This window comes from Trichoderma citrinoviride, assembly GCF_003025115.1.
Source record: "Trichoderma citrinoviride strain TUCIM 6016 unplaced genomic scaffold BBK36scaffold_16, whole genome shotgun sequence".
Classification (NCBI taxonomy): domain Eukaryota; kingdom Fungi; phylum Ascomycota; class Sordariomycetes; order Hypocreales; family Hypocreaceae; genus Trichoderma; species Trichoderma citrinoviride.
The window spans coordinates 40,804-67,225 of record NW_020194724.1 but is presented as its reverse complement, the minus strand read 5'-3'; the positions used below and the strand labels follow the sequence as shown (position 1 = coordinate 67,225).

The window sequence follows — 26,422 nt, the reverse complement described above, 5'->3', positions numbered from 1 at the left end:
CTAGAAGCCGCGGGTTGAGGCTGCCGACGATGGGGATGGACTGTGGCGAAAACGAGGCGAGAGGCTGGAAAAAGACGCAAAAGGTGAAGTCGGGAGTCAGAAGTCAGAAAACAGAGCTTCAAGCAGAAGACGAGCAGACAGACTCGGCGGTTCGGCAATAAGGGCAGCCTCTGATGACGACACAGCTGCTGGACGTGCTTCCCAGCGGCCGCTGAGCCCAGCATCACTTGACTAAGGCATGTAAGGAGGAACAATGATGACAGCAGCCACGAAGAATAGCCACGAAGATGGAAGTGAGGCTTCAAGCTGGGGAGCTGTGACGAGAGAAATTTTCGATGCAAAAATAGTAATAGTGCATTTACAGATCTAACAGGCGCCTGCCTGGCTAAGCAAAAACAAGACAACTACTACTTTCCTTGGCAGTCGCCAGCGATGGGAAGGACCGCAACCGTCTCCTTCCTCCCAAACCCAACGCTCATCTTGACACCTTAGGCAGGTAAACAAAACCCCAAAGAATCTCTCTTCTTCCCCAACAGCTTCATGTACTGCCCGATCCATCTTCTCCGTCTTTTCGCTCGCTTGCATCTGACATGCCTCTTCCTGCGAGCATTTGGAGCCTCAAGATCCTTCCTTCCGACGAGGCTCACGCGCCCTCGCATCACGACGATATCCGACTTATCAGACTCGCGCCTCGCCCGATCCTCCGTGCTTATGCCTTAAGCCTCAAGCTGCCGCCACAGTCCGGCAAGAAAGAGAGGCTTGTCTCACCAAACTACGACGAGTCGGTACTAGAGCATGCGGGTGGCTGGGCCAGACTGTCGGGAACAGGCGAACATCGCTTTGCGCCCTCGACTGCGACATACGGAGCGGCAATTTGAACGCAGGCCCGTGGCCATCCAGCTCGTGTGCCACTCCTGGATCAAGCACGACTCTGCTTCTCTAGCACCACTGTGCGCGCGTTGACAGCTGCTGCAATCCCTGCGCCCCCGTCTGATCGTTCCCGGACTTGGCAATGGCCGGACACGCTACCTCGACCCTACGGTCATTGCCGTCTTGTCGGTGCCCGAGTAGACAGATTGAGGCATGTAAGGCGAGCAGTGCAATCGACGCCTACTCATCACGGGTTCAGGGCTCAGGTCCACTGCAGGCGACCCTCGCAGATGCCATGGAAGCCAGACGGAAGGCTTTATGCCTGCAAGGAAGATGCAGGCCGAGGATCAGAGGGGTCGCATGCTACCCATGTGCCAATCAACAGAGCTCCCCGGCCAAGGCGGGATTCTGTCATGCTTCTAAAGCTCGCGCCCGTCACCCCTCCATGCAAGTCCTCCTGCTGTACGCCAAGTACACGAGAACTTCGGCCTCGCGTTAGGTGAGAGGCAACAACTTCGATATCCAGTAACAACGGCACCTTCCGCTGCATAGCTGAGCAATGACTCAAGGCTACCCGGCGGACGATGACTGGGGCCATCCAATATTCCCGGCACATCTTGCTGCAGACAGAGGCGTACGCCAGCCTCACGAGTATGCATACGCTTTTGGGCTCAATTACAGTGATGAGACCCCAGGCCCAGTAAGCGACGACGTCACAATCAGGCGCGAATTTTCTTTCGCAGTCTTGCCTCGCATTTCCATCCCGGATGAGTCCGTACCGCTGGCCTTGGTATGGTACGGTATTATTACCTGCAGCATCGCCAAGCCCTCGCCCAAGGCCCCTCAGTCTCACAGCGAAATTGTACCTGTACGCCCACCATGTCGTTGCCGCCGCCACAAGTACAGATCTCCGACACCCGAACTGCCGCTTCGGTGTGGACAGATGAGGTGTGCTACTCCCACTCCTCCTCTTCGACTGCTCTCGCTCTTACTCCGCGCATCCGCCATGTCAATGGCTACAGGGGTCTTGTGATGCTGCAAAGCCTGGGAGCCTTGCAATCACATTCATGCGGTTGCCTAGAATGCATGCAGTGTTTGAGTCTATACAACGGCCGTGGCGATGATCGCCACGCTCAATTTGACTACGTGGCGCAATATCTACGGACAGAAGTGCGCAGCTACTGCCTTTCTACCGCCGTTCCCTGTCGCCAAAGCCACCCCTATGATATGCCTATACACGTCTTGGCCCGTCATCGTGCTCATCAGCAGAGCACTATAGGGGTTTTACGATAGCCTTTGTCTTTGGTGTGAAACTTTCTTGCTTGAGCAGACACATGCTCATTTTTCATGATAGGCCCCTGAACTGTCTTGCTACTGGCCATGGAAAGTGCTCTTCATGTTAGGCAGGGTTTCTCGAAACTAGCACGAAATATAGCCGCTCATTACGCAATTGATCACAAAAAGAGTATCCGGGTCTTCGGTGTTGAGCTTGAAAAGGGGGGATTTGCTCACCAAGATATCATCATCGCCAAACCGCCGCGTCATCTTGCAGCTCAAGAGAGCACTTAATATTCATGGCTTACGTTCGGCGTCGTCTGATATTACTCGCAAATGCGACTTCGAACTGCTTTCACTGGACGGAAATACCAGCAGCGTGGTCTCACGACAAGGCTTGAAGGCAAAAACGGAACCGTGAATCATGTCCTAGGCGTTTATCGATGGAAAGAGCGTATACTTCAGCTCGCTCCATTAAACTGCACGCTCTGCCATTACTGTTGTCATTTGATTGACCAATAGCACGCCAACTCGGTCGACGTTTGGTTCACCACCCCCTCGGGTAGATGATCTGGAATCCGTCCCGAACCACGGCAAGTGATTTCTCCCGGCTGGCTGGCTTCCATGAACTATTGGAGAACAAGAGGCTATGTACAGGCTTACGGAGACCAATGAACTGTCCCAAGAGTACTGTTGTTGTCGGCAGCCCTGGGCGGGGACGAGAGCCGAGACAAGATTCAAAGTGGCAGCGCGCCCGTTATGCCAGGCTCGTCTGATTGTTTTCTCGCATCTCAGCACCTGATAGGCTCGTGCTTGACCCCGTCTATTTGCCTCTCATCTTGACAGGGAATTGAGTCTTGCGCCCGGCGCCAGCCGAGTCTCGTTCTCGAGCCGTGTCTCCGCAGGCGTGGCACCATACCTACGACCCATGTATGGCTCTACTGTGTCCCTTCCTTCAGGCCAGGGTATCCGCGGCGTTGGGCCCGACTCCGTGTCATTGGCTGGCGTGTTCCGCGCGGCATCTATGCCTCCCACAATATCTTCTTGACAGAGCCAGGCCTATCATGAACATGGAACATGGAATTTGCTAGGTACTTCCACACTTGTAGCTTCCCGGCTCAAGCTTCCAGCGTTCCGCGGCCTCAAGGTTTTCAGACACGACTCAGGTGAAGTTGACATGTCATTCTGGTCTAATATTCAACAATGCCGGGTTGAATACCAGATTGATACCCTGCTTTCATAGCCCGGCCAGGCTGTGCCTTCTCGCCACCAGGAAGATGCCCGTGTCCCAGAGATATGTGGCAGATAGAATTCATCCTTCGCGTATCGGTGCCTTGGCTTATATCTATCGGTGCCTGAGAAGTCGACTAAATGCTGTTGAGCCGACGAGATCCAACTTTGGGAGATCGAACTCTGGCGCCACGATCAATCCTCCGGCACACCCTGATCCCTCACCGGTTTTCCATCGTCATGCCGAATTGCAACGGTGACACAAGCGCAAAACGAACCCTTTCCTACAGATCATATATGACAAAGTCACAGCCGACGTAAGTGGCACTAATAGACCAAGTGATAGTCAAAGGTAAGACGAGGGCTGAATCAACCATGAACCCGGATTGGTCTGCTATAGACGGTCCGTGGGCGAGTCGCTTACACGGACGAATAAGCCGGACAAGCTGTGCAATATGCATTTGCCAACTGCCGAGACGTCAGGCGAATGCGGTATGCATGCGGCACCGGCAAAACGCCTAACCTGCATGCTGTTAAATATAACACACAGTAAGCTTTGTGGAGGGTGATGGCGATGCACGGGATATCTGGTGATCAAACAGCAATGGTGTTCCTGCGGAGGGGAGCCGCAGCAGTTCGAGTCCCATCACCAGGCCTGGTCGCATCACCACTAGGCCATCGACAATCTGACATGCATATCATGCAGCCCAGATACGCCACCACCACCTTCAGAGTCACACAAGCGAATCGCCCTTTGGCTCCAAGGTCCCGACTGACCTATATTTCCATGGCCCGTGTCCCATTTTCCACGTTCCTTGGTCCGTGGGCCGTCTTACTAGCTGCACCCCTCCCCGAGCCGAACCGTCGAGCTGGGTCATGGGTGGCTTTTCCAACGATGAGCCGCCCGCCCCCCCTTGTCCGACGCAGCGCTAGCAGTTGAGATGGAAGATGCTGAGAGCCTTTTGAGGCTCTTGGAGAGTTGTGGACGAGTCTGCAGTTCGTCCAAAGATACTTTGACTTGCCCAATAGCGCACGTATGCTCCGGCGAACGGAGACATACCGGCACCAATAAGGCACCAATAAGCTATTGCCGTTTACACGAGCCTGAAGATGTGTTCCTGCTGGGCTACTGCCTATACAGATGAAGGGTCATCGATCATGTGGCTTTCTTCTGGAGGCGCCGCCTTTTGCCCTAACGGGATAGAGCTCTTCTACATCCTCGCAGGCCTTGCCATTACCAGGTCTCAGATCATCTTGGCAGACTTACACGAGCAGCAACCGAGCACCAAACCCTTGCTTGCAGCAAGTCGAAGCCCAACCTAGCGTTGACAAGATATCAATAAGCCAGGCAAACCGTGAACCCAGTATTTCCCAAAATAAGAGCCCTGGCCCGGGTCGTATCGTGCCGTCTCCCCATGGCCAGGAGGAGGCCTTGGTAATCGCCTAAGGAAATCTCCCGCGTCCCGGGCTGATGCTTATTCGCTGATTTATGCCCGCCCTAACGGTGCAAGGCCCGGCGGATAGAGAGGGAGGAGATCCCGGCAGGACGGCGATTGAACAAACAGGTAGGCATGCTTTTTGTTGTACCCTTGACTAACTCCACATCTTTATCTGAATCTGTCGAGATGTCTGCCAAATCACTAGGAGGTACTGCCCTGGGGGTCTACTTGGTAGTTACCCGGTAAGTACCTTAATAGGTTGTGATACAGTCTGCCTTACCTAAACTGTATACTGTCATTCCGTTCATGTACCATGACCTTGAGCACCCAAGGCTGTGCTGATATATTATTTTCTGCATTTGGTTTCATTTCTCTCTTGGCGTAGTTATTCCCATATTACATGATGACGCCGTAGTCTCTTCAGATGAAGAAAAAGGACAAGGGAAACAAGGAAATAAGGCACAGGAAATAGTCTTGCCGCGCCCGTTTAACCACAAAACTACGGAAAAGGACCAATGATGAATGGAACCGGGACCGTGGCATGGGGGGGGACATGGGGGTCATCCCACTTGTTCGCTGATGCTTCTTTTCTGTTCTCTTTTGCTTACATGATTGCTGACGTCTTATACATGCCCTTTTCAGTAATACTTTGTAGTTGGGTCAGTTGTTTCTTTCGGTATCGGAGGTTTGGGGTTGAAAGAGGGGGGCTTTTCGGGGTTTACGATTATGGTTTGTCGTAACTGTGTAAGGTCAACACATGTTACTTGTTGTGTAAGGTCAACACATATTACTTGTGGGAGGGGAGCAGGGTTCTTGATAAGATGGAATCAGCAGAGCCTTTTTGGACAGAAGCAGTAAGTTGCAGAGGACCAATTGGGAGGCAAGATGGAGTTGTTTGTGATCCTTGTTCTGGGTTTCAGCTTGACTGGGGAGAGAGAGTATCATGTGAGACATGCTGTAATAGCTGTTTGGGACTTGTCTACGGAGTACTAAGATGGCATATTCGTATGTCTTGCCGCATTTCGGTACTTGAAGCCGGCTCTGCTACGATATAAAAAGCGAATCATGACAAATAATGGAGAATATTCTTTGCATTGTCGAATCAATTGCTGTTTTCACGAGCGAGCATGGGGATAGGTGCCGGATATCTTACTCGATGAGGAGCCATCTTGCTTCTTCAGCTCTTTATGCAAGACACAGCCCGGGTTGACTTGGAAGAATTGGCGTAATATATGCCCTTTATGGTCTCATGACGATGTGGCAGTAACAATTCCCGGTCTCGGGAGAGGAACTTGGTAAGATAGCATGATAGGAGAGTCTCACCTTGACGTGATGCCACCTTCCTGGAGCGGTCCGAGCCATCGCTCCTGGGAGCCGAAGCGAGTACCCCTCCCCATTGCTTGTCACCGGGTATGACGAGTAGGTAGTCCTACTGCGATGACAACACGTGCCGAGAGGCGCAACATCTCTGCGATGTAACGGGGTGCATGGCCAAGAGCGGAGCAGGATCGGCCGCTTGTCAGATTTGCTGGGACTGGGAGCCTCACTGCCTATCCGGAATCCGGGGACGAGGACGGGACCTTGACGGGGGTGCATGACAATCGTATAAGTGGAGCCGAGGACGATGGCCCTAATACGAGGTATTCGGAGTCGTATACGATCGCCTGGTGAAGTGATTGAGCCATATTGAGAGTTGCTGTTACGCATTGAGGTGTAATGTTGCCCATAAAGTATTTTGTTTGCGAAGTACAAAACAAGAAATTCACGTAGACGGCTTCGGGACAGTGAACTCTGTTCGGTTAGTCCGTAATTGACGGTTGAACATCAACCTTGTACACGGCGGGTTATCGCCAAGGTAGAGGAGGCCTCTGGTCACGTTGGGGCGTGCCTCTCCGTCACGAGCATCACAAGACCCCGTCCGAGCTCAGAACCTTGCCTGATTCCATAGGCGGGTGCCTAGATGCAAGCAGGTGCTTCCCACTGCTACCCTGCCGGGTTGTGGACTGGGGTTCAGCCCGGCTTTCAGACGTCAGCCGGACCACGTTGACGGCAGCCGGCCCTGGGGCCTGACCGGCGAGGATTTCCTCCAGTAGACGGCGGGAATGGCCCTCTGCATTGAAAGAAGAGGCACTGCTCATCGTATTTCTCCTCTCCTCAGTTCGAGATAAGCAGGTTAATTCGCCGATGTGCCCTGGCATTCTTCGACAACAGGCTTACACGCATCTGGGTGCTGAGTGGGAGACAAGGTAGGAGTGCCTCGTGATCCGTTTCCCTGGGCCGAAGGAGTCTGTGCCTTGCTCGTGGTGCTTTGGAGCTGACGCCATAGCCGTGCGTTTCTTCACTATGGATTGCCGGCATGCTGGTAAGGTATCAATGGGGAAGTTGGTAGGTTTGACTCTTGGCCGGCTAATGCGTCGGTTGTTGGGAGGTCCGCGGCCACAGGGAGCAGTATGACGCTGGTGATATGATGGAAAGAGAGTTGAGCAATGGAACTTGAAGTGCCTAGAAGAGGTATCAGTGAGGATTCTCTACCAGGTTCACTTGGTAGGTAGGTAGGTAGCATTGGAGCGGCAAGTGCATGTCCGTTTTGACTTACGAGAGATGTATCTAGCTACCTACCTTACTTACACGAAGCTTGGATCCGTGCACCAAGTCAGCGATTGCGACTTAGCACGTTGTAAACGGCCATGAGAATGCTGTTGGTAAGGAGAATGACAGCCAGGGCCCGTGTTTCAGAGTGTCATCATAGGATAGAAATTTGTTTCGCGATGCCTGACAGAGGGGAAGACAATAGAAGAGGTGAGAGTGAGGAGACGGTTTGGGAAGTTGAGCTTATCAGTGCTGATGCGGCGTGATAAGATAAGCTAACTTGATGGGGCCAGTTGACTTGGGGCCAGATAAGAGATTACGGAGGATTCAATATGGGGCTCCGCTGGTTGGTTCGCGTGTCTCGGGATTCTTTCATCAATTGTTCGGTCAGAATAATAAATGATGGTGCAATTGAGGCTCGAGCATCTGCCAGAGAGGGCATAATGCGCAATTGAGGCGGGAGGCTGATGGGAAAAGAGTCCCTGCTCAAGCCACGATGGTATTCGGAGTGGGTAAGACGCCCAGCAGATTCTCATTGTTGCAGCGACTGAATCGCTATTGAGGGGCTCGTCCCGCGCTGGAGCCGGTTCTATTGTCCATCAATTGTCATGGCAGTACCTGCTGCTGGGCTGCGTGTACGCAGCGTGAGCCCTATAGCGATAATGCTATGTATGCAATTGCGTTGCCTGGCTAATCATCGGCTTTCTGGGGCAGGTACTCCGGCAACCCCCCGCCGTACCGGACGCGTCGGCCAGCCTTTTCTGCCCCTCACCGCCCCTCTGCTAGCAAGAGCCAGCTCAGCTCCAAGCCGGATCCAGCACTCGATGCCTCGGAAGCGCAGCTCGACATTGGACAGAACGCGCATCACCAGCAGATCCAGTCCAGCCCCTTGCTTGACTTGAAGCTGCGCGAAGGCGGGCGCACAACCAGACCAAAGCGAAACGAAACCGCTGGCCCACCGCCTGCTCCACCGCCCGCGGCCACAGAGAATCTGGCCAGATATTTGCTCCCCCAGCCGTGCTGCCTTTTATTGCAACTTCTGTCACCAACATCCCTCGATTTCTTGATCTCTACCGCCAATTGACCGTTGGCAGTACCGTCAAGATGTCCAAGCCCACGAGCGTCACGGGCAGCGAGAGCGAGTTCGAGTTCATCGAGACTCCCAAGCCCACCCCGCCGACCTTTGAGAAGGAGGAGGACTGCGGCGTCCGCACCACCAAGGTATGTTGGACGCACCCAGCAGAGAGCTGGTGTTTCTGAGGCTCCAGTGGGCAATTGGGCATCCTGTATGCTGCATGACCAGCTGCGTCTCGGCAGACTGCAGACTGCCTCTACTTGCGAGCCATGGAGCAAGCAACAGCGAGCTGATTTGTTTGCTCGCCTCTAGTATCCTGCCATCAAGAATGCCCCTCTCCCCGCTGATGGGCCGGGCTCCGACTCGTTCAACAACAAGATCCTGCTCTCCATCTTGGGCGGTGTTCCTCTCTGGCTGACCTGGAAGGTTGGCGGCGGCATCAAGACCTTCATCTTCTTCGCCCTCATCGCTGATCTGCCCCTCTTGGCAGGATGGTGGCTCACCATCTCTGCCATCTCTCCCCGCAAGACGGACAAGGCCAAGCTGCCTGGCCGTCCCGTTGAGTACTACCTCGATTTCAAGAAGGAGGCCGACCGTCTCAAGTACCGTGGCACCAACAAGATCCCCATGGAGACCTTCCACGAGATGTACTTTGACGGTGACGTCGAGTTCAAGGGCGACTGCCTCGAGGTTATGGAGTACCGTCACGACTGGGCCAGCTTCCGTTTCACCGTCAGCCTCATCAAGTACTTCTTGACCGGCATGATTCCCGAGCTTATTATGCACACTCGTTCTCAGGGTGAGTTTTCCCAATTGATATGCATCTTGTCAGTTCCTTAAAACACCACAAGAATCCATCTGCTGACGTCATTCTCCCTACGCAGATGAGGAGCAGGTCCGAGACCACTATGACCGCGGCGATGACTTCTACGGCTGGTTCCTCGGCCCTCGCATGATCTACACCTCTGGTATCATCTCTGACATCAACACCGAGGAGACCCTGGAGCAGCTCCAGGACAACAAGTTGACCATTGTCTGCGAGAAGATTGAGCTCAAGAAGGACGAGCGCATGCTGGATATTGGCTGCGGCTGGGGCACCCTCGCTCGCTTCGCCAGTGAGAACTACGGCGCCAAGGTCACCGGCATCACTCTTGGTCGCAACCAGACTGCCTGGGGCAACAGCGCCATGCGCAAGGTTGGCATTCCCGAGGAGCAGAGCAAGATCCTCTGCATGGACTACCGTGACATTCCCGTTCCCGAGGGCCGCTACAACAAGATCACCTGTCTGGAGATGGCTGAGCACGTCGGTGTCCGTCACTTCTCGTCTTTCATCACCCAGGTCTACAACATGCTCGACGATGATGGTATCTTCTTCCTCCAGATCGCTGGTCTGCGAAAGGCTTGGCAGTACGAAGATCTGATCTGGGGTCTCTTCATGAACAAATATGTCTTCCCTGGTGCCGATGCTTCGACTCCTCTTGGCTGGGTCGTTGACAAGCTGGAGGGCGCTGGCTTTGAGATCAAGGGCGTTGACACCATTGGCGTCCACTACTCATCTACTCTCTGGAAGTGGTACCGCAACTGGATGGGCAACCGTGAGAAGGTTGAGGCCAAGTACGGCAAGCGATGGTTCAAGGTAAGCTTTTCTTTCCTTCCGATCCTCTGAGCTATCGGATGCTTGGGCTTTTGATTGCATGTACTGACATTTGTGGATTCTAGATCTGGGAGTACTTCCTGGCCTACTCCACTATCGCTGCCCGACAGGGCACTGCTACTTGCTTCCAGATTGTGATGGTGAAGAACCTCAACTCCACTCACCGTGTCGAGGGCATCCCCAGCCAGTTTGGTCTGTCTGGAGCTTATGACAACTCCGAGGCTGACATCAAGTCTTGGGCCGCCAAGAACAACGTCGCTTCTTCCACCGCCTTCCTCTCGTAAGCGGGAAGGTGCCGGCGATTTGTCTCTGTATGGACTGAATCTTCAATTGCTTGCTATCTCTTGGACAGACGCATTGAAGTTCGTCAAAGGCAATACTATAAGGTGCCTTGAAGCCCTTTTCATGTCGTGTCAAGGTAAACACGGGTTAGGATGAAAAAAAAAAAAGTCTGCTGCTGTATGGATTACTTCAGTTGGCACGGGTAGTTATCATGACGGTCACGACTTTACCTATAATGTCTGAATGGTTATGAGACAAACGGATATGAGTCTAGGGATGGTAGGGTAATAGGGTATCAAAAGGTTGCGACTCCCGTCTCAGGACGGGGATTGATTCGCCAGCATCTACAGTGAGACCCTTGATGGGAAATCACTGACGCCGAGTCTGGGCTAGATGACGCGTTGATAGCAAATAGAAGCTGTTCTCAGGCTCTGTGATTTGGTTTGCTCGTTCTCTCTGCAAGTGTTGTTCCACCTCCTCGATGAGGTAGCAGCTTAGGTATTGCCTTACACGGCTACTCAATGATACCAGTTCGCATGGAGAAATGATTGTCTCAAAGCTTAATTTTACACGAAGGAGCCCATAACGCCCTCTGGTAGTTGAGATTGGTAAGGACGCATAACGCTTCACCATAACCCTAACGCGTTAACAAGCCTTTCAATTAAGTTTCCTACGAACTCTGTATGAAAAATGCACCCTATCATATTGCCAGATAGGGGCAAAGAAGGATACGCAAGATGAGCTCAGCAGCACGGAGGTGTCTGATATACGACACTAGGACAATGCTAACGAACCTGGGATATTCAATCCGTCTCCAATTAACGTTTTAAGAGGCTCGGACTTTTTGCTTTTGGGATTCTGCAGTGCACGGTTTCGTGCCGTGATAGCCAAGCAAGATATGTGCGACTCCCCGCAGCCGGCGAGCCGGAGCTAGCGTTGGCAACGAAGGATATACTATCTCCATCTAGTGATGAGCTACTCGATCGGTCTTACTCTTGAGCTCCCATTGGTGACAATTGAGCAACCACATGCTCGCATACGCAAATGTGTATACCGAGATCTATTCCTCCGCTCGAGCCTTGTCAGCCCGGTCTGACCACAGCCCCGGTTCCCCGACCTGTGCCATTGTTATGGCTTGTCCCCAGAGCGCCACCAGCCGAGAACTCTGCGAGCTGCTGAGATGTGGTGAAGATGGAAGTCGAGGTGGTAGAGAGCTTTTATACGGTGTGCTTACGTGACGTAAGATCTATGGCTAGTTGACAGCGTATGAGGAGCTGGAGCTTCAGATGGGAGTAAGACTGGTGGCTTGTTTGGAAAAGCATGTTTGTTGCTATTATTATTATCGTTATTGCTGTGAGTTATGTTTGATATATATATATATATATATAAGCTGCGGCATGGTGAGTGGTTGTGTTACTCTGTACGCTGAGGTTTGTCAGTCTCACGATCGGACGTTTGTTTAACTAAGAACATTAAAGCCTGATACTCAGCTATACATATTCGAAGATGAGAAAAGCTATCACGGCAGAACAAATCAAGGAGCTTGCTTCTCTGGTGGACTCGTCGACTCGTTTGTTTACTCGCGCGGATGGCGAGGAATATGACAAGTTGATTGCCAGATGGGCTGACAACGCAGTCAAACAGGCTGTAAGTGGCCCATTGAGTGAACTCCAGTAACACAATTGACGGAGACTCATCCATCATAGGGCGTCGTCGCCGTCCCAGTTCAATACGAAGAAGTAGCCAAGCTCGTCAAGTTCGCCGCCGACAGGCACATCGATCTCGCCGTGCGAGGCGGCGGCCACTCCACCGGCGGAACGTCCTCGACAGAAGGCGGGCTCTCCCTCGACCTGTCCAGCATGCGCGACGTTCGGATCGACACGGCGTCGAAGCACATCATCGCCCAGGGCGGCGCCATGTGGGCGGACGTGGACAACGCGGCCATCGAAAAGGGCCTGGCGACGGTCGGCGGGACGGTGAACCACACGGGCATCGGCGGCCTGTCGCTCGGCGGCGGCTTCGGGTGGCTGGCCGGCATGTACGGCTGCGTGGTCGACAACATCGTCGCCGCCAAGGTGGTGATTGCCGACGGGCGCCTGCTGTCCGTGTCGGAGAAGGAGAATGCGGATCTGTTCTGGGCGATCCGCGGCGCGGGACACAACTTTGGGGTCGTGGTGGAGTTTACGTTCCAGGGGCACGACCAGACGAACGAGGTGTATGCGGGGAGCGTCGTCTTCACGGCGGACAAGCTGCTTGCCATCGTCGAGACGCTCAATAAACTGATGGAGTCTGGGGATGCGAAGGGGGCTGCCATTCTGGTCTTTGCGAGGCCGCCGACGGCGCCTGCTCCCGTGGTTGTGACGAATGTGTTTTATAACGGAGATCAGGCTGCGGCGGAGGAGTACTTCAAGCTTTTGTTTGATCTGGGGCCGGTTGCGAACATGGCCAAGATGATGCCGTATAACCACGTCAATGGGTTGTTGAATGCCATGGCGACGCATGGGCGTCGGAAGTCGATCAAGGCGGTTACTCTTACGAACAACGTCGAGCCGGCGTTTATTCAGGAGCTTTTCAACGACTATGTCAAGGTCACTGGGGATAACTCCGATCTGGCGCACACCTTTGTGGGCATGGAGTTTTACAACTTGGAGAAGCTCAACAGCATTCCCATCGAGGCCATGGCGTTTGCCAACCGGGGGCCCTACAGAGCGGGAGTCGTTGGCTTGGAGTGGACGAATGATAAGATGGATGAGGAGAACAGAGATTGGGGCCGGATGATCCAGGCCAAGTGTCGGCAGAAGATTATCAACAGCAAGGAGTACTCGCCCGAGACGACCAAGACTGCGTTGGAATATGCCAATTATCTTGAACGTAAGTTTGTTGTTGCTCGCCCCCTTGCTTTCTGTAAGAAGTCGGATGGGATGAAAAACTGATGATTTTGGTGTGTTAGCTGGTGATCTTATGGGTGATAAGCCGTTTGGTGTGAATCAGCGACGGTTGGCGGTTTTGAAGCAAAAGTACGATCCGGGGTGTGTGTTTTACAAGACGAGTCCGATTGCGCCGCTGGTGACGGCGAGGAACTGACTATCCGGTGTGAGGCGCGTTGTGCGGAGCTTGCTGTAGCCCGTAGACTGTCTGGATCAAGCGGCTGAGGGATGAGGCTGTACACAAGGCTGGTTTGCTACCCTTCATCAAGACTCGGGGGTCATATGTCATAGCTCCCGGTATGACGGAACAAGAAGAGCTTCTATGGCTTCTATGTAAAACAGCAAATCAAGGAAATTCTTCGTCTTACACTTTCACAGCGCCCGCTTGCATCTTGTGGCCGTGATCATGGGATTACCCCCTTTATGACAAAACAATGGTATGATGGGGGAATGAAAGTCAATTGTTACTATATAAATTGATACGAGAGCCTCTTTAGCATGAAGATCTCTTCCCGCTTCAGATGGCCTTCTTGCATATATGGATCGAGGTGGAGGCCAAAGGGGAGGCATGTCATCATTTAGTGCCTTGGTGTACTCGTACTGTATGTAGCCTTGGAAGACCCCACGACTCCTGCATGCTGGCTTACAAGTATCCGGCGAGAACAGCTCATCTATCAGTCATGATTGGTCTACATCGACTAAGAATAGACAAGAGAATTGGGAGACAGCCCTTTCTTGAAGCTGTCTCTGAACCCGTTTAGGAAGGTACCAAGACTTCAACTTCTACTAAGAATAGACAGTAAATTACTGTTCTGCCGGATTTCGGATCATCGGCTGCAGGGGGCATCAGGCCTCATATAGCAATATAATAGACAAACCGTGATGTTTTTCTCCGAATCATGGGGTATATAAGGCTGGCCAGAAACTCCCAATGGCTTTTGGAGTTCTGTATCTCGAGTCAGTTTCATCTCTCACTGAAAGCGTTCTGTTCAACCGACTCAGACAAACATGATCTTCCAACACTCTCTCCTCGCCGCCCTGGCATCCCTCGCCCTGGCAAAGCCGACTCCCACCAGAACAACCTCCAACCCATCCATCAACGCCCTCGAGAAGCGCGCCCTCTGCAACGACCACGAAAACCAGCTCGCAACATGGTACGACAAGGGCACCGACCCGAACCAGATCACGGCCTGCGGGCACAAGTACGACCCCACGGCCATTGTCGTGGCCATTTCCACCGACGTGCCCAACTACAAGAACTACTGCGGCCGGCAGATTCTCATCTCTTCAAGAGAGCAGACGGCTGCCGTCATTGCGATTATCGACGATGCTAACGCTACGGGGACGCTGGGGGAGTTTGCGCTGGACTTGTCGCCGGCGGTGTTTGATATGCTTTCGCCGACGGATCATACGGTGGATGCGGATGGGGAGGTTGCGATTGATTGGGTTGTGCTTGGTGGGGATCCTTGCCCTTGAGGGTTTGGAGAAGTGATGATTGTAATGACTTCGTTATGAGACACATGGAATACGTTGAAGGACGGAAAGCGTTGCCTGTCACCAACTACATATGTATCTGTATGGTATAGTTGCGCAATGTAGAAAGAATAGTTAACTTGGTCTCGACTTATCATTGTTGCTGGGTACGTTGAGTTCTGATAATGCTTTGTTGGTCGCATATAGTTCGTCCAAAGACAACAGAAGCTTTTGGCCTGACTTCCCGTTGTGATATCTTCTCCACGCAAAAAGTGATCGTTTGTTTAATCTCTATATGTGGAATGGATCGCAGCTGATTACATGCGATATTCCATCAATATTCTAATGCGTTCCCGATTTCCACCCGTCAAAACAAAACCAGAATAACGCTCGCTTGTCCCTGCTATGAACCGGGTCTCACTTCAGCCACAGATATCCAACCGAGTGTTGTCCTGGCCTACAGCTCATCCTTCTTCAGGTGGCTCTTCTGCTTAATCTTCTCGCCACTCAGGCTACGGAGACGGAAGGCCTTGCCAGCATGTCTGGGCACACGAACGTCAAAGCGGCCGCCAGACTTGATAACACCAACACGCTCACCAAACAACCTCGGGTCCTCGCGCTTGAGTCCCTCAGCGTAGGACAGCTCGGTCGAGTTGTACCACCCCAGCTTCTGCAGCTTCTGCTTCCGCTCCGAAGCACTGTCGGCGTCGAGAACGGCCTGCGCATCCTCGTTGCTCATGGCGGCACCCGTCTTGCCCCAGAGATCGTGGACAGCCCAGTCCTGCTTGTTCTGGGGCGCCGTGCCGCCGACGCCGTTGGTGAGGAAGATTTCCGCGAGGGTGGCGCCCATGTCGAGGTCCTCGTCGGCAAAGTTCAGGAAGACGAGGATCTGGTCGCCGTTTGCGAGGGGGCCGCTCCAGATGTGAGTCTCGCCAACGCCCCACTCGTCCTTGGGGACGTTGAAGTTGCGTCGGATGCGCTGGACGGCACGGCCTCGGGGATCTTGGTTGATGGCGATGACGGCGGGGTTGGTGACGATGGCGAGGTCGGAGCCGGACCACTTGCGGAGGTCGGTGCCGAGGAGCAGAGGGGCCTTTAGGGCAGCCCAAATGGTGAAGTGAGCTCTGTACTGTTTGAAAGCTGTTAGTTCCATGCAGTCCCTGTCAAGATTCAACAGTTACCAACCTCTTCTTCAGTCATCCCGCCGTGGCCAACCTCGAGCATGTCAAGATCGTTCCAGCCACCAGGGAGACCACGATCGATGTAGGGCACAACTCGGTTGATGATGGCCAGCACCGAGCAATGAGTGCCAGGGGCAATGCAAGCAGGGTTGGCGGGATCGTTGCAGGAGCATAGATCATCCGGACGGGCAAACGAATCGTAGATGTCACCGAAGACGCGCCATGAGTTACTGATGGACGCAGCCCACTGTATGATAACTCATGTAAGTCTCTAAACGTCACAGGGAGGGCTTGATGGTCATTTTTGCGACTTACACTGTAGGAGTAATCCTCGCCCCAGTTGCAAAGGCTGTAGAAGATGTTCTTGCCAGTGGCCTTTAAAGCCTCGGCCATCTTGTTGAAACGCTCAAATGATATGAGGGGCGTGCCGAAACGGCCCATGTGGTAGCAGTTATCGTACTTGAGATAATCAACACCCCAATCGGCAAAGCTCTGGGCATCGTCCATTTCATGGTCCAGCGAACCAGCTGTATCAGGTCAGGAATGGTCGAGTTCATTCAGTTTTGACGTTTTACTACGGGGTGTTGCAGCAACTCACCATATCGTGCGCAAGTCAGTTCACCAGCGCTGGAGTACATGCCAAAGAGGAAACCTTGGGAATGCAAGTCATCCGCCACAGCAGCCATTCCCCGCGGGAACTTCTTCTTGTCGGCAATGAGCTTGCCCTTGCTGTCACGGCCATCGGACCAGCAGTCGTCTAGCACGACGTAGTTGTATCCCAAGTCCTGGAGACCATATTCGTTGATGAGCTGAGCGTGGTCCAGCAGCAGGTGCTCAGAGACGTCACAGCCGAAAGAATTCCAGTTGTTCTACGCCAAGTCAGTGACTTTCTGATCAACGTTCGACAACTCTCTGTTGTTTGACAAGGAAAGACTAGAGCTTACCCATCCCATCTGCGGGGTTCTCGCAAGACCATTGTCGATGGCCTCGACAACAATCGCAGAGACGGCGACAGCCAGCGCACTTTTGGTTAACATCTTGGACCAGCAAGGTGGGTTTGAAGCCCCGACAAGAAAGAAGAACAGTTGGACGATGAGTTCAAGAAGTCATACGGAAGACAGTATACCATATAGCTACTGGCTGAACCATATAAATACAGAGACTCTCCAACTCTTCTTTCAAGGCAAAAGCCTCAACCGACAAACCACCCCCGCCAAGCCACCGTTTCCCCCAGCTATTGAGGTCCAAAGACGGAACCCCGTTTTCCTGATGCGGGGTTCAATTGGGATTATCTCGACTCTTTCCTTTGACCGGCTTCCGGGCTTTTCCCCATACTGTGATTAGTAGCAAAGCAGCAGGGTCCGAGGCCGGGGAATTGATCACGAGCAAAGCTAGCGGCTGATCAGCCGTGGTTGTGTCTGGGGAATTGTTCGGGGGACGTCGGCGCTGCTCCACACGGATAACCATCGTTCCCGAGGCCACGGAAAAGCTGACCGAGGAAAATTATCAGGGCTTTTCTGCTCCGTTGGGGAAGTATGTATGCAGGGCCGGGACCCAGGGACGTGGCACCCGGTCGGGAGGGATGGAGATTTGATGCTTGCTTGGAACAAAACACGGAGGATTACTATTCCACCAAACATTGGCGAGGTTGTACCCCAGTTGCAGGTTGGGGTGGCTTGAGTCCGTGGAGATGTGAGGGGAACTGTTTTGGGGCGTGTTAGTCTAGCTAGTACTGGGCAACCATTTGGCAGCGACAGGGAGAGGTTCTGTCTGATGATCTTACATATTCATCACCGACGAAGAACAGAGAAAGCGATACAATGGCAATTTGTAATCTATTGGGGTCAAGTGCTACTTCGCCGCAATGCCCTTCTTAGTCTGCTAGAAGACAGTGATGAAGGGGCGAAGACGTAACGCCTCGCCTCAGACAGTGTATTATTCACTTGGAACCAATAGTGATCACATAGAGCAAGATCTGGATGATGTCTTCCTTCTCAGGGCTACATTATGTGTAATCGACACTACTGTATAACACCTTTCACTTGAAGTGGTCGTCGACCCATCCGCCGCGCGATGCAAGTTGGAGATTTCGGGTACCTTTGCAGGACGGGAGAGGTCCTCAACGGAGGCGACCCTACATAAGTCATGCATTGGGAGGATCTTAGCTCTCGGTAGTGTATGCAGTACAATGATTGGTTGGGTTGGGTTGCAGATGCGAGAACGTTGATGCACAATGCAGAGCACCCGTGTCATTACCGCAACCGGAAGGCGATGGGAAGATGATTTGTTGGCTTGGCTAATCGTTTGATATACATACAAGCTACTGTGGGCATCGTGTTTTGGCTCGTTCTGTGGAGGCTGTTGCTTAGGAACAGTATACGTATAAGTTTCTAGCAACGGGATGAAGTTCAGAGAGTAATCGGGATGATATGAAGCCATTGACCATATTTCCCCTCTCTTCATCCATCATACTACATGTGCATCCTATGCACTATAGCATACCTTTCGCCAACCAAATTGTGTGACTGCTCATAAGTAGACCTTGCTTTCTTTTACCAGTGATGAACATGTGTTGGATCGGTATCTACTGTAGGGTATTCTCCTCTTACTTTGACGGTTGGTAGAACTTAAGAAATATGGGCACCGTCAAAGTGCCGAGCATACATGTAGGATTGTCGCCCTCTAGATACAGTAATCGGTAGACGTAATCTATCAAAAACACACCCCTTGATCAAAAACTCCATGCTCTTAGCTCTATTACCATTCTCTGATCTCGCCGTCCGGTCCTCTGAAGGAGGGCGAGTCCCACGGCACACAGTCCTTGGACAGCTTGCGGACCATCTCCTCATCCACTTCGATTCCCAAACCGGGGCCCGACAGCACCTTGATGTAACCATCGTCGACTTTCCAAATCTCCGGGTTCTTGATATATGTCTCGATATCCTGTCCTGTGTTGTTATAATGAATGCCTACGCTCATCTCTTGAATGGCAAAGTTTGACGAAACAGCGTCGACCTGCACGTTTGCAGCCAAGGCGATAGGCCCCAGGGGGCAATGAGGAGCCAATGCAACGTCATACGTCTCGGCCATGGAAGCGATGCGCCTCAACTCGGAGATGCCACCGACATGGCAGATATCAGGCTGCAGGACATCCACGCATCCCGCCTCCAGATACGGCCGAACGTCCCAGCGGCTGTACAGTCGCTCACCAAGGGCGATCGGACAAGTTGTAAGCTGAGACAGCTCTTTGATGCCGCCCAGGTTCTCGGGCAGCAGCGGCTCCTCGATGAAGAGCGGCCGATGAGGCTGGAGGAGCGCGGCGAGCTGTTTGGCCATGGGCTTGTGGACGCGGCCGTGGAAATCGACCGCGGCATCCATTCCGAGGCCTTTGACGATTTTTATCCTTTTAACTACGTCGTCGAGGACAGAGGGGGAGTCGAGCCAGCAGACGTCTCCAGTTCCGTTCATCTTGACTGCGTGGAAGCCCTGCTCTTTCCGAGCCAGACTGCTTGACATTAGCACCGAATGCCTACAACCCTTCTTTCTCCATTCCAAACTCATTTCCGAGAAAAGAATCAAGAAAGACATTGATGTCAAAGCACACTCACGCTTGTTGCTCCACCTCATCGGGGCGGTCGCCTCCAATCCAGGCATACACTTTGAGCTTGTGCCTCACCTTTCCTCCGAGAAGCTGATATATAGGCACGCCGAGTTTCTTGCCTGGATGTCGCCAAGTCAGAAGAGAGAAACGACCAACCTCATGGTTCTCGATTACCTTTCAAATCCCACAACGCAATGTCGATTCCAGAAAGCGCACTCATGAAAACCGGCCCTCCTCGATAAAATCCGGTCCGCCATGCCATTTGCCAGATGTGCTCGATATCGCTGGACTTGGTAAGCACTCAATTTCGTTCCAAAATAAGCCCTAATTGATCGGACGGATCTCGATCAGTAAGAACATACTCGGCATCGTGTCCCTTGAACTTGGTGAACCACGCATCTAAGCATCCCTCGACTGCCTGTGTATGTCCCTCCAGCGATGCCTCGCCCCAGCCGACGTTCCCGTCCTCGTCGGTGACTTTTACGAACAGCCAGCGTGGCGGGACGCGGAAGTACTCCATCGACTTGATTTTCGCCATGGTGTGTAAGTGGTGATTTTCAGCGGCTTTCCCAATGCAACGGCCAACGCAACCAGAACCCTCGATGTAATAGTCAGTGAAAGAATCTAGAATAATCTTGCGTTCGTGGCCTCTGGAAACTTTGCATGTTTGTATATTAATTCACCTCCCCGGCGAAAAACCAGGGAGAAACACAGCCCTGAAAGAAAGGCCTCCCCCATGACCGCCGCGGAACTCCACAACAAGCGCTTTGCTTTGCCCTTGCTGATCCTTCGTACACGGTTCGAACGGCTTACCTGTTCGGGGGAGAGACGCGCAAGGTTCCCCCGCTTCCCCAAGTTGAAAAAGAGGCTGCCCCCACCGTTCCCCTGTGGCCTTCGGACACGGAAAAGCAGAGAGGGGACCGAGCAGCTCTGCTTTTTCGTGGTGTGGGGGATGGAGCTTGCTGGACCCCGGGGTAGTGTGGCCCGAGGCTTGTGGCCGATGATGGTCCGACAGGGGACTTATTTGAAGTGCGATGACGCTCGATGGATGACGAGAGAAACGAGGGGCAGCTGTTGGAGAATTTTGAGATATCTTGACTGCGAATTCCTCGACAGAGACGGCGGTTTGGCATTCTATAGCTTCTGGTCGGCACAGCAATAATTCTCAGGTTCCGGCTGCGGAGATCAACCATCATGGCCTCCTCACAAACAGCACCGCCTCCCGGCGTCTTTGTCCCGGTCCCGACCTTCTTCAAGCCGGCCTCCGCCTCTGGCGATTCCATCGAGCCCGTGGTCGACATCGAGACGCAGGTGGCTCACACCGTCTTCCTGGCCAAGGCTGGCATCACGGGCCTGACCATTCTCGGATCGACGGGCGAGGCGGTCCATCTGTCGCGGAAGGAAAGGCACGACCTCGTGGCCGGCGTCCGGGCCGGGCTCAACGACGCTGGCTTTGCGAATTATCCGATCATGGCCGGGGTCCTCACCAACAGCGTCGGCGAGACGCTCGAGTGGCTGCAGGACTACGCGGATGCCGGAGCGCAATGGGGGTTGGTTCTCGCGCCTGGGTATTTCGGAAAGGCAGTCAACCAGCAGAACCTCATTGACTGGTTCACTGCCGTTGCAGATCGGAGTCCGATTCCGATCTTGATGTGAGTTAATTTGTCTTGCAGTTGTGCATCCTGCGGGTTCATGCTGCGAGGGTCGGGTGCCTTGTCTAGGTTGTGGCTGGTGTTGACATTTGCTTCGTTCTCACAGCTACAACTATCCGGGGGTTACCAATGGACTACTTGCGGAACCGGATACCTACAGAGCGCTCGCCAAGCACCCGAAGATTGTCGGATGTAAAATGTACGTGCATATAGACTGAATCTGCCAATTCCGTTTGTTGTTTTCGAGAGACACGGCTCTTCTGATCCCGAGATGTTGACAATCCCCTTCTTAGGTCCCATGGAGACGTCTCTTACCACGTTCAAGTATCGACTGACCCTCAAATCGACCACAACGCATTCCGAGTGTACAGCGGGTTTGGCCAGCAGCTTGGTCCGATTGTTCTGTTTGGCGCCGCAGGTGTGATTGATGGACTGGCCGCCTTTTACCCCAAGACGGTGGTGAGGCTGTTTGCTCTGGCGAACCAGGGATCGTTCCCAGCAGAAGCCCTGGCTGAGATCCGGAGGCTGCAGTTTGCTGTTAGCCGTGCGGAGGAGTTTATCGGCAAGACTGGAATCATTGGCATCCGTGAGGGCATCATTCGAAAGACGGGGTTGGGAGCGCTTGAGGGGGGAAGGTTGCCGCTGAAGGGAAGGCTTCCGGAGGAGAACTGGACGGCGCTGCATAAGCTGTATCTGTCTGATATCGAGCAGATTGAGAATTCATTGTAACTATAGTTGGTCTAGAAAGCGAGCAAATAGAATAGCAGTCCGACTTTCCAAGCTTTGCTCACACGGGGCAATTGGCTTTTGATGATGGTGATATGGGCCAGCTTAGGGGAGACCCAATACTTACCTGTCAATTCGACAGGCGGTTCTGTACGTCATCAACAAACATGAATATTGCATGCAGGCTTGAACTGACTATAATAGCGGTACAGGTCGCATTCAGATCTATCTGGCTTACCTCTTGGCTTGTATAATTCTCAAAGCTATTCACTTATCAGTTGCTCTCATAGTCCTTCTAATTTGCAAACAACTCCCTGAGCTCCAGCATCGAGGGTCTGATCCCATACATTCTATGGAACTGACGCGGCGTGCCCCCATGACACCTTTGTGTTCTTTGCCTCTTCCATGCCGGGGTTCCCTGCCGCGACGGCATCATACTAACAGATCAAAGGTCTCGCATTGCTGAGATTATGATATGCTCGAGTTGTGGCGCGTTTGGCTGGAGCGGAGCCAACTGCAAGAATTGGTTAGCAAACCGGTTTTTGTTTTGGGAGCCAAGTTGTGATACTTGCATGCTGTTCAACAAAACTCAACCTCGGATAGTTGTCGTCCACATGATCCTGAGCCACTGCCTCGGTGACTGGGTTAATGTGACTTCAAATGGGGTGATGCTAAAGCCTGGATATTTAAGGTCGTGTATCTTCAAAAGTCAACAAGAGTGGGCATGATGCTGCGAGTCCCTGAAAAGGCAACACAATAGTAGCACTGCGGAATCATCTTGCACTCGGGGGTTCGTCGAACTCATTGCCAAAACGGCGTTGTCAGATATACCACGAAGTTCAAGAGGAGATAACCCTCCCACGCACCAACTGTCAAAACAACGTGCTTCCGTCGGCAAAGTAAACGTATCCTCTTTCTTCATGCTTGAAATCCATGAGCTGATATCCAGCATCACCAGCTACTGGTGGTGGTCGAGGGCTAAGCAAGCGATGGTCTGGGCCATTATGAGCATCCATTCAAAGTTCAGCTTGACCGCCCTCAGCTTCAGAAAGAGCATCACTGCCAGGTGTCTGGAGATGCCGCAGCAAGATGCCAGCCGTAAGATAGATTCTTCATGATTGCTTTCCCACCTCGATGCCCAATGTTCCGCTTTTGCGGCGACCAAAGGAGAAGGTTACTCTGGGCTGTTTGGTGGAGGGAGATTTTAGGCCTGAGAAGAGTATCAATTAGAAACCATCGGGACTCAAGGCCCCTGTGTCGCCATAGAGGCTTCTGACATGGCTGGCTGAGTGATGTTCAGGATGGTAGCTGGTGGTGTTGACCGGTTCAGTAGGACTCGCCAACTCAGTGTAGAGATATCCGGACTGTAGAGTAATCATCCCAGTCGAAGACGATTATACGTCGGCGAATTGTGCGGTACATTTACAATGTTGAGGAGTTTTCTCTACCAGTACATGATACAGGTTGACAGCATCGGAACTCATGAATCCTGCTCCATCGTATGTATCGTATCCTCACATCGGCTACAGAGGAGAAGTCGAAATGCGGAGAAAGCCAGGCTGCACCGTTTCCGTCACAAGCCAGACACTGTGGAGGCTACTTGTACTAGCACAAGTAATAACTGACTACATGTACCGAGTTCCGGCTGCTTGGAGAGTAGAAAGGCCGCGGATTTCGGGGCGGAAGCACAATGTGATAGTGCGTCGGAAACAGTGGAGCTGCCCGCACTTCCTCCGCATTTGATGGTGAAGCTTGTCTGCTTTGCTCAGCCTGCTGACTGATGGGGTTTGTCGACAGCATCACCGTTGACACTTCTGGGCTTCACTGTTTTGGCTGTACGGAGCAGTATATAGTGTGTTTGAGAGCGTTCAAAGGCATTGAGACAGCGAGCTTGTTCCCCGTCTCCGTCCCTCTCTCTCCAGTCTGCTTCATCAAGTTGACAGCCAGTTGTTCTCCCCTACCCCACCAGCCGCGGAGATAAAACAAGAGCAACTCTTCTTCAGCGCCAGGGTCTTGCAAGCAAGAATATTACTGTATTAGACAAAAGACAAAGATGTCCTTTGCAGGAAAAGTCTACGCCATCACCGGCGGCGCAAGCGGAATCGGACTAGCCACGGTGAAGCTATTGGCCGAGCAAGGAGCCATCGTCTGCTTCTCAGACGTCAACACAGCCGCCCTGGCCGAGGCTGAGGCCTACCTCAAGGAAAAGGGGGCAAAGTTCACCGCCACCAAGGTGGACGTGTCGAAGAAGGCCGAGGTAGAGGCCTGGATCGATGGCATCGTCCAGGAGTTTGGGAAGCTGGACGGCGCCGCCAACATTGCGGGCATCATTGGCAAGCACCACTCGATTCACTCGGTGGAGGAGCTGGAGGATGAGGAGTGGGACAAGATTATCGCGGTGAACCTGACGGGGTGCATGTACTGCATGCGAGCTGAGCTGAGGAATATTAAAGATGGTGGCTCGATCGTCAACATGGCTTCGATCCAGGGCATTACAGGTACGTGGGGACGCATTCTTTCTTGACTACATGGTTTGATTTTCAGATCATCTGACTGTGAGCCCGCCGCCACGCAGGTCTGCCCTATCACGGGGCGTATGGTGCCAGTAAGCACGGGGTTGTTGGCCTGACCCGAATAGCGGCCAAGGAGTATGGCAAGCGGGAGGTGAGGGTGAATGCGGTGGCCCCCGGATCCATCTACACGCCAATGATGCAGCAGTCATGGGATGCGACTGGACGGCCTGCGGATGCCCCCTTTGATGATCCCACGGCTTTTCAGAGGCAGGGGAAGCCAGAGGAGGTTGCCAAGGTTGTGCTGTTTCTGCTGGGGCCGGACAGCAGTTTTGTCAGTGGGAGTGTTTACTCGGTGGATGGTGCGTGGCTTTAGATGGAGTGAGTGTAGCATCATGCATGAGATACACGAAAAGTTATAATGATATTTTAATGCGATATATTGCTATCCGTTCCTCTGATTCTCTTTGATTATAGGTATGGCGTGTCGATGAGGCCATCACTTCGAACTTGACAGAATTTGCACCTCTCAGCTGATTCTAACCGTTCCAAGACTATTGAAACTTTGCCGCAGTCGAAAGGTCCGACACGAGTGGCAAATATGGTCGTGAATGGACCAATTGCATGAGTGTCCCTCCTGAGCTCGCCCAGGATGATGAACGTTGCAGCTTGTAGAGCCAAGAAGATGGTGTATTCCCTCCACTTATGGAAGGCAAAGGACGCCTGCAGGCTGCAGCACGTTTGTATCACGATGCCATTAGTCAAATGAACTATTGGTGTTCCTGTTTCTTCTCTTCTACCTCAAAGGAACCAAACTACAGCATTCGCCCCCTATGTGATGGAACATTAGATACATGTATATGCAACGTTTTCCGCCCATCTGGGACGCCTCTCCCTTGCCGTAGTACACTCCCGACTTTCAGCTCGGAGGTTTCTTCGGCTATTAAGCCGTTCCAATGTGATGAACGATTTAACAATAATCATACCGAACACGGTTTGTTTTTCAACCGACTCAAATGTTGTTGTCGTGCGTGTAAGTGTGTATTGTGATGTCAAAGTGAGTTTTCCGACGGAAATACAAACAGCTACTTGTTGGCGGAAAACCGCCCAATTTTGACGGGGACTTTGGTGCGGCGTATTTCTGTGCCGCTGTTAGTTTACAGGCAGTCTAAACCCTGTGTTGTATTTGATGGAGAAATAAATGAGCAAGGGCGGCGAGATGTCACTCGGAAGAGATCCCTTACCTGAATGGGTTTCGGAGCTAGCATATTCGGTATATGGAAGCCGGGGAAATGAACGAGACGACTCCTTCGTAATATACAGTTTGAGTGGCGAGTAGATGCGGGCCGGATGATTTTCAGCGTGACACTTTTGCAGGGGAAGATGGTCCAGCTTGCTACTTCGTACATGTATGTGGTTACTGGTTCGGTCCGACGGCATGCGTCGGCGTCGAGAACGAAGGATATGCGGAGAATATATGAAAAGGCCTAGGGATACGATACAACCTGCCACGGAGTAACCAAATACCTGGGTTCGCTATGCTTACTGAAGATGGGGAAAATACTACGTACGTACCAGTGTGTGACTGAATACTGGGTACAGTGGACTTTCTATTGATGGATGATATATGTCAGTAGCTGGAAGGTTGCATCCTCGAGTTACAATGGATATTAGTGTTTAAGATGGTCTGGGGTAGGTGGGCCTAGGACATTCTCGTGATGGCCTGGCGATGTGTTTGCGGAGCATGCGTCGGGGTTGATTCCCGTAAATGACTTACTACTGTTATTCAGGAAGCAGTCCTTGTGCTCGAGGGCTCGCGTTTAGAATCTTGCCTCATCCATTCGGTATACGAGTGCCGTGCGTCACGCAAGTCAAGACTGATTAAAGACGAAGAGGGGATTAGTGAACGAATGTCATATTGTATTCTCTCATTGCTTG

General features: G+C 52.6%; 7 protein-coding genes across 7 annotated transcripts; 5 read left to right on the top strand and 2 right to left on the bottom strand.

The window, feature by feature from the left end:
- Nucleotides 1-8,507: 8,507 nt before the first annotated feature.
- On the top strand, nt 8,508-10,416 carry BBK36DRAFT_1128927 (S-adenosyl-L-methionine-dependent methyltransferase; the record flags this gene model as incomplete). Its single annotated transcript, XM_024891683.1, has 4 exons — nt 8,508-8,624; nt 8,791-9,277; nt 9,363-10,114; nt 10,198-10,416. The coding sequence occupies 4 exons, from the start codon at nt 8,508-8,510 to the stop codon at nt 10,414-10,416; spliced, it is 1,575 nt and encodes a 524-aa protein (XP_024745856.1).
- A 1,504-nt stretch (nt 10,417-11,920) lies between these two features.
- BBK36DRAFT_1162794 (FAD-binding domain-containing protein) lies at nt 11,921-13,498 on the top strand (the record flags this gene model as incomplete). Its single annotated transcript, XM_024894476.1, has 3 exons — nt 11,921-12,061; nt 12,121-13,285; nt 13,365-13,498. 3 exons carry the CDS (start codon nt 11,921-11,923, stop codon nt 13,496-13,498), a joined length of 1,440 nt encoding a protein of 479 aa, XP_024745855.1.
- Nucleotides 13,499-14,349: 851 nt separating this feature from the next.
- Nucleotides 14,350-14,817, top strand: BBK36DRAFT_1128628 (hypothetical protein; the record flags this gene model as incomplete). Its single annotated transcript, XM_024891639.1, has 1 exon — nt 14,350-14,817. The coding sequence occupies one exon, from the start codon at nt 14,350-14,352 to the stop codon at nt 14,815-14,817; it is 468 nt and encodes a 155-aa protein (XP_024745854.1).
- A 454-nt stretch (nt 14,818-15,271) lies between these two features.
- Nucleotides 15,272-17,032, bottom strand: BBK36DRAFT_1128649 (family 27 glycoside hydrolase; the record flags this gene model as incomplete). The annotated part of the gene is made up of 5 exons (XM_024891643.1): nt 15,272-15,943; nt 16,000-16,242; nt 16,311-16,522; nt 16,594-16,864; nt 16,940-17,032. 5 exons carry the CDS (start codon nt 17,030-17,032, stop codon nt 15,272-15,274), a joined length of 1,491 nt encoding a protein of 496 aa, XP_024745853.1.
- A 1,720-nt stretch (nt 17,033-18,752) lies between these two features.
- On the bottom strand, nt 18,753-20,134 carry BBK36DRAFT_1128794 (enolase C-terminal domain-like protein; the record flags this gene model as incomplete). The annotated part of the gene is made up of 4 exons (XM_024891662.1): nt 18,753-19,500; nt 19,604-19,715; nt 19,771-19,880; nt 19,959-20,134. The coding sequence occupies 4 exons, from the start codon at nt 20,132-20,134 to the stop codon at nt 18,753-18,755; spliced, it is 1,146 nt and encodes a 381-aa protein (XP_024745852.1).
- Nucleotides 20,135-20,790: 656 nt separating this feature from the next.
- On the top strand, nt 20,791-21,977 carry BBK36DRAFT_1128705 (aldolase; the record flags this gene model as incomplete). Its single annotated transcript, XM_024891650.1, has 3 exons — nt 20,791-21,248; nt 21,355-21,447; nt 21,542-21,977. 3 exons carry the CDS (start codon nt 20,791-20,793, stop codon nt 21,975-21,977), a joined length of 987 nt encoding a protein of 328 aa, XP_024745851.1.
- Nucleotides 21,978-24,018: 2,041 nt separating this feature from the next.
- BBK36DRAFT_1136479 (NAD(P)-binding protein) lies at nt 24,019-24,869 on the top strand. The gene is made up of 2 exons (XM_024892991.1): nt 24,019-24,472; nt 24,550-24,869. Exons 1-2 carry the CDS (start codon nt 24,028-24,030, stop codon nt 24,858-24,860), a joined length of 756 nt encoding a protein of 251 aa, XP_024745850.1. The 5' UTR covers nt 24,019-24,027; the 3' UTR covers nt 24,861-24,869.
- The last annotated feature ends 1,553 nt before the right edge of the window (nt 24,870-26,422 follow it).